General features: G+C 40.0%; 1 protein-coding gene across 5 annotated transcripts in view; it reads left to right on the top strand.

Moving 5' to 3' along the window:
• MYOM1 (myomesin 1) overlaps positions 1–14,787 on the top strand; it is an 81,148-nt gene that overhangs the window by 24,505 nt on the left and 41,856 nt on the right. For all 5 annotated transcript variants that reach the window (XM_054058779.1, XM_009568007.2, XM_054058777.1 and 2 more), the window contains exons 9-16: positions 1,101–1,265; positions 1,831–1,992; positions 5,452–5,593; positions 7,780–7,979; positions 9,648–9,704; positions 10,062–10,186; positions 12,751–12,934; positions 13,963–14,137. In XM_054058779.1, coding sequence (XP_053914754.1) covers positions 1,101–1,265; positions 1,831–1,992; positions 5,452–5,593; positions 7,780–7,979; positions 9,648–9,704; positions 10,062–10,186; positions 12,751–12,934; positions 13,963–14,137 — 1,210 coding nt within the window. The remainder of the gene's footprint in view (positions 1–1,100; positions 1,266–1,830; positions 1,993–5,451; positions 5,594–7,779; positions 7,980–9,647; positions 9,705–10,061; positions 10,187–12,750; positions 12,935–13,962; positions 14,138–14,787) is intronic.

Here is a 14,787-nt window from a genome sequence, read left to right as displayed (position 1 = left end):
TGATTTACAGTATTGCATAGATACTTCCATGATGAGAACTGTTAAGACGATTCACCCACACTTGTGATATGTGTGAAGTGCCTTAGGCTCCTGTGCAGGGAAAGCTTGACAGAGGAGACATTTCTTTCATTATAGCAGCACAAATAGAATCGAGGATATGCTGCAAAGGCATAGCAGATATCGTTTATACACCAAAGAGCTGAAATAATAAAAACGGGATTATGTACCACATTACAAAATATAAGGCCACTAGATTCCAATATAATTTGGGATTTATCACTTGTTAATGGGAAAGGAAGGTAGCAATCTGATGATTCATTGATCGCATGAAGACTGTGAGCTACTAGTGTAGGGCAGTTGTGGAGGAGGAAAACATGACCTCAGGCTTTACCAACTGAGCTGTTTTTTAAAAAAATATGGAAGTACCTGTGCCATTTATGTGCAGAATGCAGAACAAGGGTAAGATTTGTGCTTAGGATATCCTGTCTGGAACACTGTGTGATTTGGGTCACACAATATCTGTAATGGTAAATTTGGGAGCAAGTGCAGAAACAGGCTACTTGAATGCCTGGGTGAACGGAGAACTCATTTTATATTGAGAGATCCCCACCAGAGGCTTGTTTAGCTTATAAAAATGAAGGTTGAGTGGACACAAGACTACCCTGAGATTGAGCAAGGAGTTGAAACAGGGAAAGAAAAGAGCCATATAAGCTAAAGATCATTTTGACCTGAACAAATAATTAATCAAAAACTGAAAGCTGTTTACATCATAAAACAAACCTTATGACAAAATGCTGGATCTGAAATTTTGGAAATTGTGAAATAAAATTCTACAGGAGCCTCTCCCTGATCAAATGAACTAGCTGTAAGAACTAGAGTTGTATGAGTAAAGAAATAGTTGATTCTCTGTGACAGTAAGGGACTGGATTATTTGACACTGCAATTACTTCTGAGTATGATTGATCAATATGTCTTGTTTCTATGTATATTTTAAACTTTACCTGTGCTTGGATTCATAATTATAGGATATTTCTGCTTACTACTCTGATCACAAAAGACAAGAAAAATTTAACAGTAGGTTTTTTTTCCCCCTTATACAGTTGGAGTTACCCCTCATGGCTATGCTTCCAGGTTTGAAATCAAATTTGTCGACGCGTTTGATGTAGCTTTTGGGAGAGAAGGCGAGACAATGAGTCTGGGCTGCACAGTTGTCATCAGTCCTGATATCAAGCGCTTCAAACCGGATATTGAATGGTACAGAAATGGTGAGAATGTTTGTCAAGAAGAAATAAACTTCTTTCATGTAAATATTTACTTCTTCCAGCACATTTGAACGTTTGATTTGGTCATCACTTTCTCAGATTTCTAAACAGTAATATTGTCTCTATTTCAATTACAAACTTTTCAAAACTTGGCATTTCTAACTGTGCAACCACAGTTAGAAAACAGACAAAACCCTGGGAAAATGTCTTCTAGGGATATTTTCTTCCTTAAAAAAAAATAGATTAGAGGTATTTCAATCAGCTCCAATATCTGTGTGGCCCATCTACATGTACTACAAGTACATTTATTTGTATGCCAAGACATTTCTTAAGTGGTTGTGCAAATGTGTTAAGCAATAGTTATTGCCTTCTGAATTTGCACTTTGAAAATGAAGACAAAATTGGCATGAGAGCAGAATTAGCTCTAATTTATGATGGTTTTCAAAGACTGAAAGTTGTATAATAAGAATGGTCTCTTGCGTATTTCCAGTCTGTCTATTCCCGATGTTCAGAATCTATCAGTCAGTACATCCAACTAGTTCTCATCATGAAATTCTCTAATTTCTAGGTGTTCTTATTACACCATCCAAATGGGTCCAGATGCAGTGGAGCGGGGAGCGAGCTGCATTAACATTGACTCATGCGAATAAGGAAGATGAAGGTCTTTACACTCTACGAGTGGTGATGGGTGACTACTATGAAGAGTACAGTAGTTATGTCTTTGTTCGAGGTAGGATGTTTTCTTGTGAATAAAATTCACTAGAGAAATGAGGAGAACACTGGCAAAAATCAGCCTCCACCATTTTAGAACCTACCTTTTGCCCCCCCCCCAGGAGAATAATTAATTTCTGTTAACGGATTCTAGCAATTCTAACACTCTTATGATGTTATGTCTGGAAAAATTGAATGCATACCCCAAGCTTTGGTGTCACGTGCTAGAAGACTTCTAAACCACATCGGCATTCTGATGAGGAGATTTAGGGTTTTGATGTAACTTTGCTACTCTTTTTCAATTCCAGCCTATGAAAAGTATTGAACATAAATCATAAAAAGGAAACGTATATAATAACTTAAAAATGTATTTTTGTAGCCATCTCACTGCTAGCTGAACTGCACTGTTTTGATCAAGATTTTGCGTGTCATTTGAGTTCTCGTTCTCCCTACTGCACAATGCAGTAAAACATACAGTGGAAGGGGAACACAAAGGTCTGCACCTGAGGAAGAACAACCTCATCCAACAGTACAGGCTGGAGCCCAGCTGTCTGGAAAGCAGCTTTTCAGAAGATTTGGGGGGTCCTGGTGGACACCAAGGTGAACATGAGACACCAATATACCCTTGTAGCAAAGGACAGTGGCATCTTGGGCCACATTAGGAAGAGCATTACCAGCAGGCTGAGGAGGTGATCCTTCAACTCAGCGCTGATGAGACTCATCTGGAGTGCTGGGTCCAGTCCTGGGCTCTTCAGTACAAGAAAGACAGGGACTCACCACAGTGAGTCTAGCAAAAGGCTGTGAAGCTAATTAAGGGCTTGAAGCATCTCTCATATGAGGAAAGGCTGAGAGAGGTGGAGCTGTTCTGCCTGCATAAGAGAAGGCTTGGGGGGATTTTGTCGGCGTGCATAAATACCTGATAGAGAGAAGTAAAGAAGACAGAGCCAGGCTCTTTTCAGTGGTGCCCAGTGCCAGGACAAGAGGCAATGGGCACAAACTAAAATACAGGAAGCTTCATTGAAACACAAGAAAACACTTTTTTTACTGCAAGGGTGGCTGAACACTGGAACAGGTTAACCTGGCAGGCTGTGAAAGTCTCCATCCTTGGAAATATCCCAAACCTGATTGGACACAGTCCTTAGCAACCAGCACTATCTGACCCCACTTTAAGCTGGGAGTTCACTAGGTGATCTCTGGAGTTGTCTGTTGATCTCGACCATTGTGTGACTTTCTAAAGTAAAGCAGCAAAGTGTAGGATTAAAATATAATTTCTCTAGGTGTTGTTTGCTTCTACAGTGAAAAACTTCCTTGAATTTCTGTTAGAGAAATATTTCTTTAAGAGAAGTCATGGCTATCTAGTTGCGTGCTGATTCTATATCTGTCCCAGCTGCTAGAAGCAGCTGAAGTGTGAAATGCTATTTCAAAAGGCTCTGGGAATTCTTGGCTCTGAGACCATACCCAGAATGGCACTGTGTTGGCAAGTCCAGCAGAGCTGTGTGAGTTAACAGCCTGCTCAGAAAATACAACTCAAACAGATGTTTTCATTACAAGAAGAAAGGGTCTACTGAAATGAATATCGATGACAAGGAATAGGACTCGCTTTGTTTTAAATTGTGCTGCCTTATAAAAAAACGGTCACTCTTGTTCCTGTTACATTTTCTAGCAATGCAGGTAATGACCCGACTGTGAACCCACTAACCTTTTCGCAAAAGTATCTTACTAGCCAATCCATGTATTTCCCAAATTGTAATTAGATTAATTATATTCTACATTTCTAATTAAATGGTCCCTACAGCCTCAATTGGCTAATATATTCCTTACTGCTCCTCCCAAATTGTAAGAATTTTGGTATAAATGTTTAGCTATGGTATTTAAGCAGAAGCAGTTGTCTTTCTGTGTCAAGTCTAGAAATCCCTGTGTATTGATGGAAGTGAGCAATGCACTAATTGGGCTCATAACTTTAGGTCTTTAGACAGGCTGCAAGAACATAAGTGGCTCTTCTGCCATGGCTACAGTTCAGCATTTGTCACCGAGCTATCAGGGATGAAATCCTAGCCTCCCTAAAGCTGATCGGCATTATTGGTTGACCCAGCTATTTCCCAGTCTGTCTTGGAAGGAAACTGTGGTGCCTCATATTAGTCAAGTGGTAAATATGGGCAATTAAAACCTTTTGTAGGGAAATCCCTGAAGACTTCTTACTATTTTGCTATTTTAACTAGATTGCTTACTGGACATTATTGTTTTTAAAAATATATCAAGTTAGCTTTAATTAGAACCTGGAATTGGTAACTTTGGCACAGCTTCAAAAGCTTGATGTGATGCTACTCTTCCTATAAGAGAAGACACAGTATAAAGTGTGGGGTTTTTTTTCTGAGGCTTACTGTTTTACTTAATGAAGCATGTTAAATACTTTTATAAAGCATTTCTTTCTGAAAGTCAAAACCACAAAAAATAGAGATTAGTGTACATGTAGTACAAAATCCTGTAGTGCTTTGAAACACCAAGACTTTTTAAGAAGTCTGGTGTTTAGATGCAATGTATGAATAATATTTATTAGCAAAATATCTTTTTTCTTCAGGTATATACATCTTTCTTGTCTAAGTCAGGTCTTGTTTTGAAATAGGAGGCTTGAAAAATGCCACGTGCAACTGTGCAAATTGATGTTATTCTGCAGAGAATAACATCTTTGTAAGTCTTCTTTGTAAGTCTTTCATACAGTCTTCTGGCAAAAGTTATTTTTCTCTACATGAAAATTACCCCATCTCACAAATCAAACTCTGACTGTGTAAACAGTAAAATTCCCTAGTACTCAACACTGTAATCTGTTTTTTTAAGCTTTAGATAAGATACAAATCCAGAAGCTGTTGCTGGACCTTTGACACCGGTAGTTCCAGATTTGTGATAAACACTTGGAACGGAACAATATGTTCATCCTTATGAAGGTCATATTCCACAGTGATAATGTACATGTAATATAATTAAACTTCAAAAGGTTTTGATGCCTCTGCAGTTCATAGCTAAGCGAAAACAAACAATGAAGAACTAAGTGTGGAGATATTTAATTTATTGTTGTCTATACAAGGTGTGAATACTTTTGATTGAGCTATCGCCTGGCTATAAGGCAAAGTATTGGCCTCTTCTCCAAAGTCCAATAGCAGGTAAATATATAGACTGCCTAGTTTTCAGTTGAGCTGTGTCTCTGGCAGCTACCTAACCAGAATGCATGTTAATAATTTCATTTAAAATACCAATGTGAATTACATTTCCAGCATGCTTCAACATGTCAAGCATTTGTAAATGTGGCTAAGAGAAAACCAAAACCTAGAAGAACACTGGTGATATAGAAGCAAACACTTTTTGAAGCCAGTAATGGAACTTCTTTGAAGTTTTGGCTTAGTAAGAACAGAGTTCAGTCCTTACAGATAATTATGAAACAACAGTGGCTTACATTTGGAAACATATGTCTTCATCCACATAGATGCTGATGCTGAAATCCCTGGAGCCCCTGGCGCACCACTAGATGTGCGGTGCTTAGATGCCAACAAAGATTATGTCATTGTCTCCTGGAAGCAGCCCGCTGTTGACGGAGGAAACCCCATCCTTGGGTATTTCATTGACAGGTCAGTGAGCATGCTGGACTGGAGAATTTGTATTGCTGCTCATTCTAACTCAAAACCCTGAAAGCACATTGAAAAGCGTGAGATAAACTGATTGTTGCTATTGTCATTCTTGTTGCTGGCAGGAATAAAACTACTTTTTTTGTTTTCGATTGGCTGGGCCTGATCTAACTTTCATGGAAATAATTACACCCTGCTTCATTTAACTAAATACAAAGAATTCTGTGAGGCACTGTGTAGCTTAGCCCTCACTGCTTTGCTTGAGGCTTGAGAGGCCTCAGGACTTTGCAGTTTGCTAATTTACAAGATTGCCTCTTTCATCAGGCAGTTTTGGCTTCTTCTGTATCATTGTTCTCCTGCCACTTTCCAAAAAGCTATCACATACCAGAAAGAAAGACAATACCTCAAAGGGAGTTGGATTTCTTTTATATGCTGATATTTTCCAAGTTCTTAGTTTCACGAGCTTCATGCAGATCAGACCTATGTGTTTTTCTCTGCAACAATAAGAACTGGAAATAATTTTTAAAAATATGAAAGCTGAATATGTTACTAGTGGCAGGACTCCAGAACCTCAGGATTTAAGAAATTCAGTCAGCATTTTGAGATTTGCAATGAAGTTTCCAGAGCTGGTAATATTTCTTTGAATTTCAGTAATTGAATATATCACCAGAAATATGGAGTTCCCATGGGCTTATTGAGATGCGTGTAAAAAAATACCCAAATACTGTGTATAATATATATAAATGCCACTATATATAGCCATTGTATATACATAATATATATATATGTAAAAAGAGGGCATTGCTTTGTGAAATATACCTAACAGCAGTACATTCAATTCAAATATAATTTTACTGGTTTTATAACTTACGAGTTGCTGCTGTAACTAAGTAGTGCTACATCTAGGGTGCAGCTCTTTAACACTCATTGGAAAAGCCTAAAGAACTGACAACACTACACTCTGAAAAATAGCATCTCATTTTAAAACTAGGCTACTGAGGGATGTTAGCACTGAGAGTAACTGCAAGACAAATGGCATTTTGCTTTTTGTCTTATGTTCACCTCCTTTATTCTACATTTACTACTAAATACAAAGCTGTGTTACTGCTTTCTAGTATTCAATCCCACTAAAGGTATTTAAGCACCCAAATACTCAGCCAAGGTAACCCCTAACTGCCTCACCGAGTCAGCGGGTCACCCGAGGAAGCAGGATTAATCTATGCTAGTGCTAGAGGTGAAACTCGGGCATCCTTTGCACCAAGCAGAAACCAGAACCACAAAACTGGTCAGAACACAACAATAACAATTCCCAGAGAAGAAGTGCTTGTGTCTACCAAGAAATCTGGGCAGGCACCCTAACATTCAGTTCAGCAGATATCTCAGCAGCAATAAAAAGTCTTTCCCAAACTGATAGTTCATGTTTCTATCGACCATCTTGTTGGATACAGGGAAGCCATCCCCACAGGGTCCTCCTGGTTCCCTGAGCCGAAGTCACGGTGTTCCCTCTATGCTGCTAGTGATCCCTTCCTTCTACCAGAACCCAATGTCCTGCCAGGTGTGAGGCTTTGCAGCAGCAGGACTAGCATCATCCTGCTGGGTCTTATTGCTGCAGTGGCTGCAGCCACCACACCACAGGCTCCTTTGGCAACCCTAGCAGTGTTTAAAGCAGGGTTCAGCTGAGTGCCCGACTTTAACCCCATTCACAGCCACCGGTGTGCTAGGCTAGTCACAGAACTCACAACGGAGATCTTCATGCCCACGAAGCCCATCATTTTGTAGGATTTGCAGTGGAGCACTGTGCATGAAAGATGAACTAGTTGCCTTCTGGAAACTGCGAAAGGCACATGTGTCTGTGTATTCAAGTATGCTAAAGCTGACACTCCCTAAGCATCCTGGACCATACTTAGGTGGGTTTAAATGGTGAAGTTAGTTCTGCTCATGTCACTTTCTCAGTTCAGGAAAGAAAGGGGGGGGTGCAGCTCTGACGGATTTAGTGCATGCCCAGACAGTACTTCAGCCCTTAATGCTTGGTGCAGCTGCCATGAAGTCACCAGTATATAACAATGCTGAGAAAACTAGTATGGACCAGCCAATGAGTATGAACAGATAATGAAGCTATAAAGGAGGTGGATGCTTTAAATTTGTGTTTTCCCCTTTCCATCCCTACTCTTGCTGTTTGTGTTTTTCAGGTGTGAAGTTGGCACCACCCACTGGACCCAGTGCAATGAAACTCCTGTGAAGTTTGCTCGCTTTCCTGTCACTGGTCTGATTGAAGGCCGTTCCTATATTTTCCGAGTCAGAGCTGTGAACAAAGCTGGCATTAGCCTACCATCGCGGGTGTCAGAGCCTGTGGCTGCTCTGGATCCTTCTGACAGAGCCAGACTTAGAAGTAAGATGTGCTCTTTGCAGGTAGTCCGAGAGGTTTAACAAGTCACAACTTGTTAAAAAAAAAAAAAGAAAATAAAAAATATGACTATCTACTCATAAGCCTTCAAAATCCCACTAGAGGGAGCAGTGTAAAACCGAAATATTCCTTGGAGGCAGTTTTGCCAAGAAGAAATCTCAGTGCTCTTTGCACTCAGTGCTCAGTGCTCTATCTGCTCAAATGGCTTTGGCTGACTGTCGTGCTAGGCTCCAAACTTGCAGGAAGAGTGGAAAAGTAGCTCTCCTGTGCCTTTCCCCTATAACTGCCTATAGAGACTTCCGTTTAGCCAATGAAAAGCTGAAGAGATCCTTTGAATAGGCTCTCACTTTACCACAGGTTAGGGTGGCTGAATCATGTGGTGATCAAAGTCTTGCAGTAACATCAACACAATACCCAGGTACCTGGCTAGATAGATATTGGTGGATAACTGATACTAAGCTGTCTGCTTTCAAGCTAACATTTTACAAGTCCAGTATATTTTTCCTGTGTCCTGGCAATATCTCAGACATTTTGTTTCTAAATCCATCTCTCTACCTATGTGCCAAAATTGTATACCTAAAATCCAGTTATTTCTACTTGTTTCTGAAGCTTTACTATTTAAAATGGTCTATTGTGAAGGACCTACAGGGTCCTGCTACAGGGTTCCCATGGTCCCAGCTTGTTATGTCTTGATGTACATAAAGCTACAGGCTACAGACTGCAGTCAGGTGATCAAGGTTCTCATTCAAAATAAAAACAGAAATCTAGAGGAAGGAGGTTTGAAACTGCCAGGAAATATTTTGCTGAACTAGACACAGAGAAATCTGAAGTCTGGGGAAGGCCTTTTCTGCTCGGTGGGAAGTGTGGAAGCTCTCTCTGGAGATGAAGTTGGTCTTGGTAGTCTATTCCTATTGTATCTCTCCTTCTCATTCCCTTATGATCCTCTTTGCTCCCCACTTTCTCCTTCTCTGCTCACATTTCCAAAAGAGATCAACGAACGTAAGGTGAAGCACATGGAAGTGGAGAACAGCATTTACAAAAATTATCTCTGAATGCCCATTGACATGGTTAATAGCTCAAAATGTAACTGCAGTAATGTGATAACATAAAGGTGCTGATAGAGACGCCCAACACATCAAGTTGAAATGCTGAGTAAGGCTGAGCCATTTCTGTTTGTGACTGTGACCCATGATTTGAAAGCTGGTAATATGAGTGAAAGAGGTTAAAAAGAGACAAAGAACAGCCTGCAGGAATTTGGCTGTTCCTTTAATGAGTGACCTGTTAAATGAGACAAATAGAGTATGGAAAATAAAGTTGGAGTTAATTCTCTGAATACGATGAGCTGAGTGAGCCAAATGCCTCTGCTTGTCAGCTAGGTGACTTCAGTGACATTTCAGGAAGGAACAGATGTTTCAGTGGATTAAATTTTCTAGGTGTATTGATTGCTAAACTGCTCTGTATATTCAAGCCGGTTGGCTTACAACTAGCTTTGGTAATTAGCTTGATGTATGAGCAACAGTCACAGCAAAGAAAAAATGGAGCTCATGTAAATTTTGCCACTGTTAGTTCTGAACCATGGAAGAGTTAATTTTCTCATTATTTCAAAGGTCCCTGAAGTTTCCTATGTCTGTGATACCTCTAACTCTGTTTCAGGCCATCCTTCCGCTCCCTGGACTGGACAGATTATTGTCACTGAGGAAGAACCTGCAGGTAAACACAGCCCTTTTGCCTACAAAAGTATCATGTGAAGCTGGCTGAGTAATTAGGAAATCTCAGTGAGTTCAGTGGACTTTGGCATGCACCCAGATTTCATTGTTCTGAGAGTCACTTGACCTTGAATAACTCCCAACTTGGTTGTTGATGTGAGGTTTCATTATTCAGGACCTGAAAAATAAACACATTAGAGTTAAAAGAAGGACATTTAAAACAAACATTTAGAAGACACTGAACTCTGCATTTAAAAAAAACATATCAAATGCCAAGGTACTCCATCTGTATTTTATTTATGGCACTAATTCGGATACTAAATCCCAATTCCCTTTCTTATTCTTCTCCCCTCTCCTTCAGAGGGTGTTGTTCCTGGTCCGCCTACAGACCTCCAAGTTATTGAAGCCACCAAGAACTATGTTGTGCTTAGCTGGAAACCTCCTGGGCAGCGGGGCCATGAGGGCATCATGTACTTTGTGGAAAAGGTAAAATTAGACAAAATCAGAATAATGTTGTGTCAATCTTTTACATTTGTTTTGCCGTCTCTTCTGGACTTTTATTTAACTTTAATTTCCACCTGATACATTTAAGCTAGGGTCGGTACTAGAACTTGTATCCTTGATCAAGATAACTGTTACTGTAGATAAGATAAACTAGGAAGAAAAGAAAGATGGAAAAGAGAAAAGTAGATGCAGAATGCATCACATGCTGTAACAACCTGCCACTCCAATCTTCAAAAGGGCAAGAAGGGGGATGCAGGAAACTACAGGCCAGTCAGCCTCACCTCCATTCCTGGGAAGGTGATGGAACAGCTCATTCTGGATGTCATCTCCAAGTATCTGAAGGAAAATAAGGTTATCAAGAGTAGTCAACATGGATTCACCAAGTGGAAATCATGCTTGACCAATCTGATAGCCTTCTGTGATGGCATAACTGGCTAGGTGGATGAGGGGAGAGCGGTGGATGTTGTCTACCTTGGCTTCTGTAAGTCATTGCTCATCTTCATCGGTAAGCTTAGGAACTGTAAGTCAGATGAGTGGACGCTGAATTGAGAATGGGCTGGATGACATTACTTAGAGGGTTGTGATTGGCAGCACTAGAGTCTAGTTGGAAGTCTGTAGCCAATGATATTCCCCAGGGCTCAGTACTGGGCCTGGTCTTGTTCAACATTAATGACCTGGATGAGCGGACAGAGTGTACCCTCAGCAAGTTTGCTGATGACATAAAACTGGGAGGAGTGGCTGATACACTGGAAGGCTGTGCTGCCATTCGGTGAGATCTGGACAGGCTGGAAAATGGGGCAGAGAGGAACCTAATGAATTTCAACAAACACAAGTGCAGAGTTCTGCACCTAGGGAGGAATAACCCCATGCATCAGTATAGGTTAAGGGTTGACCTGTTACAAAGCAGGTCTGCAGAGATGGACATGGGAGTCCTAGTGAACAAGAAGTTAGCTATGAGCCAGCAGTGTGCCTTCGTGACCAAGAAGGCCAATGGTATCCTGGGATGCATTAAGATGGGTGTGGCTAGCAGCTTGAGGGAGCTTATCTCCACCCTCTATTCTGCTCTAGCGAGGCTACATCTGGAGTATTGTGTCCAGTTCTGGGCTCCCCAGCTCAAAAAAGACAAGGAACTGCTGGAGCGAGTCCAGCAGATGACCACAAAGGTTATTAGGGGACTGGGCCATCTTTCTCATGAGGAAAGGCTGAGTGACCTGTGTCTGTTCAGCCTGGGGAAAACAAGACTCAGAGGGAACCTTAGCTTGCCTGTAAATATCTAAAGGGCAGGTATCAAGAGGATGGGACCAGACTCTTTTCAGTGGTGCCCTGCAAGAGGAGAAGGGGCAATGGGCACAAACTTGCACACCAGAAGTTCCTGTGCCATGTGCTCTAGGTGAATGTGCTTTAGCAGGGGGTTGGACTAGATGATCACCAGAGGTCACTTCCAACACTTATGATTCTGTGATCCTTTTATGAATTGTGTCATTAGCCTACTGGGAAATAGACAGGCTGACAAACTCAAAATTTACTTTACTAACTCAACAGAGATGACAAAATTTCTTTTCTAGAACAGTATCAGTTTTACTGTCAGTCTCCTACTTTTCTGAGATGTTTGTTGCATGGCTGCTAGCCTAAAAAATTCTTCATGCAGTCACCCTTTTTACTTGTATCTCACGGCTCACAAACTTTTATCAATGCTTTTTCCTGTCAGTGTAGAGGTGTCATCATGGGAGACATAAATATCTTCCCATTATGTGTTTTTGATCTCTGTTATGAAATCTGGTCTAAATAAATGAGTTTCACTTAGCAACAGACTCAGAGAGAATGAATATATGAATGTTGAGTTTCCACATAAGCGAGCTTTTTAATAACCTATGGCATACTGAGTACTGAACACTAATGTCACATAGTCAGATAATATTTTCCTGAGAATTTGGAATCACTCAGAAACTAGAACCGTTAGTTACAAAATACCCTTAATGTAAATCACAGGCAAAAATTAATCACAACTATTAATGACCTAAGCAATCATGGTATGTAGAGCTTCTAGCCACAGAAATAAAAACAATTCACAAATTAATTGCACATATTAGTGTTTTTTTCTGGAAAATGAAGGTCAGATCCTGATTAATTCTGAAAGCCACACCAAAAACATGGTCATTAATAACACAAGAACATCTAGAAACAGTGTGATAATGTTAGAATTTTGTTCTTTGGATGATGCTGAACATCTACAGAACTTCTTTTGAAAGTGGTCCAGAACTTGAGGCGGTTAATAATAACATCACTTCCTTGTCTCAGAGAGTAATTTAGCTTTCATGTATTAAAACCAGTTAGATTTTGTGTACATTTTCTGGAGTAGGAGGACATCTGGAAGATTCATAAGCTTTGAAATTGCTCCCTCTGTGGAAAGGCCCAGAAAAGAAATGTGACCCCTTTTTCTCCATAGCAGATGTGTGTTTGGTGGTCTGCATAAAAAGTCTTGTTGAGTTAGACACTCAGGTTTCGGAGACTTTTGTTCCAAATGCAGTTTCTGGGTTTGACTGCAGTGTGTTGCCGGCACAGAGGATTGGCAAAGGGTGAACACTGAGATCCCTGTGAAGTCTCCTCGCTTCGCAGTTTTTGATTTGGCTGAAGGAAAATCCTACTGTTTCCGAGTTCGCTGTTGCAATTCAGCTGGAATCGGTGAACCTTCAGAGGCAACTGAAGCCACTGTGGTGGACGACAAGCTTGGTAAGTGTGTGGTCGTATGTAGTAAATTACTCCTATTGTAACTTTTCAGTTTATGATGTCATTGTTTTGCCTAGAGGAAAATGGGTACGCAGTAACTAATTCAAGTATGAAGAGTAGTGGGTGATTTATTCCCTTTAACTAAAATAGGTTTTTTTGACTTGTTGATCCATTAATGTGTAGTCAAATGACAGAGGCAAACCAAGGGAATTAAGTTGCAGACAGCAGTGCCAAGAACTGCAAAGGCTGCAAACAGTGAAAGAAAATGAAAACTCAAGGAAGTACAAAAATGTTTTGTTTTACTTAGAGTCTCCATTGAAAATAGGCCCAGACATCAGCAAAGTTTAACCTTCCTTGTTTGCCAAATGAAACAAGAATGAAGAATTTAATACTTACATGAATGCACAGACTATTTCCACTGGAAGAGAAGCCAAGATGTTCACCACAGTAAAGCATTAGTAGCTATGTCTACATTAGCAATCTGTTTCCAAACAGCAATGCAGATATAAATACATTCCTCAGATTGTCTCTGTTTGCTTCATATTGATTGGATTCTCAGTGGAGTTTGATGCAGATGAACTACATTGTTTAAGAAGAAGAGTAAAACAGCTCTTCTTGAAAAAACACTTCAGGTGCATTTTGCTACTTAACAGGGGCATTTGTTTCTGATTTATTCTGTGGGCTGCACAAAATCCTTCAGTGTGCACCTAACACATTTTCCTTTTTAGAAATCTCCAAATCATATCTCTAGTGCAGATACTCAGCACAAGGGAATAAACTAAATCTCATTTGTAGGAAATGCCCATAATTATTTGCAACAGAGATGTGAGGAACTTCACTAGAAAAAGCTTGAACATGCTGATCCTGTCCTGCTGTGACAGATTATTTGATTGAAAACAGAGAAGTTTGGGGAAGTTAGATCTGTATTAGTTGTGCAAATATAATCAAGAATAGAATGCCAATGCCACTCTTATTTTATTTGTAAATTTTGACTGACTGGTCACTAATTTATTTCTGTTTCTCTCCCACAGATATTCCCAAAGCTCCTGGGCGTATTATGCCAACTAGGAATACAGATACCTCAGTAGTTGTCACTTGGACAGAACCCCCAGATGCCAAGGAGCTGGTTGGGTACTACATTGAGTCAAGTGTGGTTGGATCTGGTTGTTGGGAACCATGTAACAACAATCCAGTGAAAGACACGAGGTAATGGATTTTAAAACACGGAAATTATGGTCACCAGTTTTTCATTTACCGGGTATATGTGCTTTGCAGCCATTCGTAGTAGTGGAGTTAATCACTCTGTGGTTATAAAAACATATTTCAAACTGCAAGTCTTGTCCAAAAGATATTTATAGTCAACCTTGTGCTAGAAACAATTAGTCAATGGGAAGGAAACATAGACATTACTAGTGAAGAAAAGAGAACCAGCTCACCAGTTTTAGCTATCGTACAGCCTATCAGTTTGATGAAAAACAGTACAGCAAGAAATGACTGAAGTTACAAATGTGGAAAAGTAAACTGTGTAATGCTTAGAAGCAAAGTCCTTTGTTTTGAAAAACTACTGTAAACATTTCTGGACTGTATATCTAGAATGTCAAGATGACATGTGGGCAGTATCATACTAACAATATTACTTTCTAACTGCTCTTTCACTTGCAGACATCAAGATATTAATGAACACTCCTAAATATTGGGTATAAACTTGCATTTCTTACTGACATGAAACTCAGTCTCTAGAAGGGAAAAATAATCAGATTTAAAACTTCACAAGCTAAATAAGATTTGGTTTTGTTTGAAATAGGATATAATCTTCAGAATCTAAAGATATAATTGCAGAACTTGATCTCAGGTGG

Source organism: Cuculus canorus, chromosome 2 (genome assembly GCF_017976375.1).
Source record: "Cuculus canorus isolate bCucCan1 chromosome 2, bCucCan1.pri, whole genome shotgun sequence".
In the NCBI taxonomy this organism is placed as follows: domain Eukaryota; kingdom Metazoa; phylum Chordata; class Aves; order Cuculiformes; family Cuculidae; genus Cuculus; species Cuculus canorus.
This window is presented reverse-complemented; position numbering and strand designations above follow the sequence as displayed.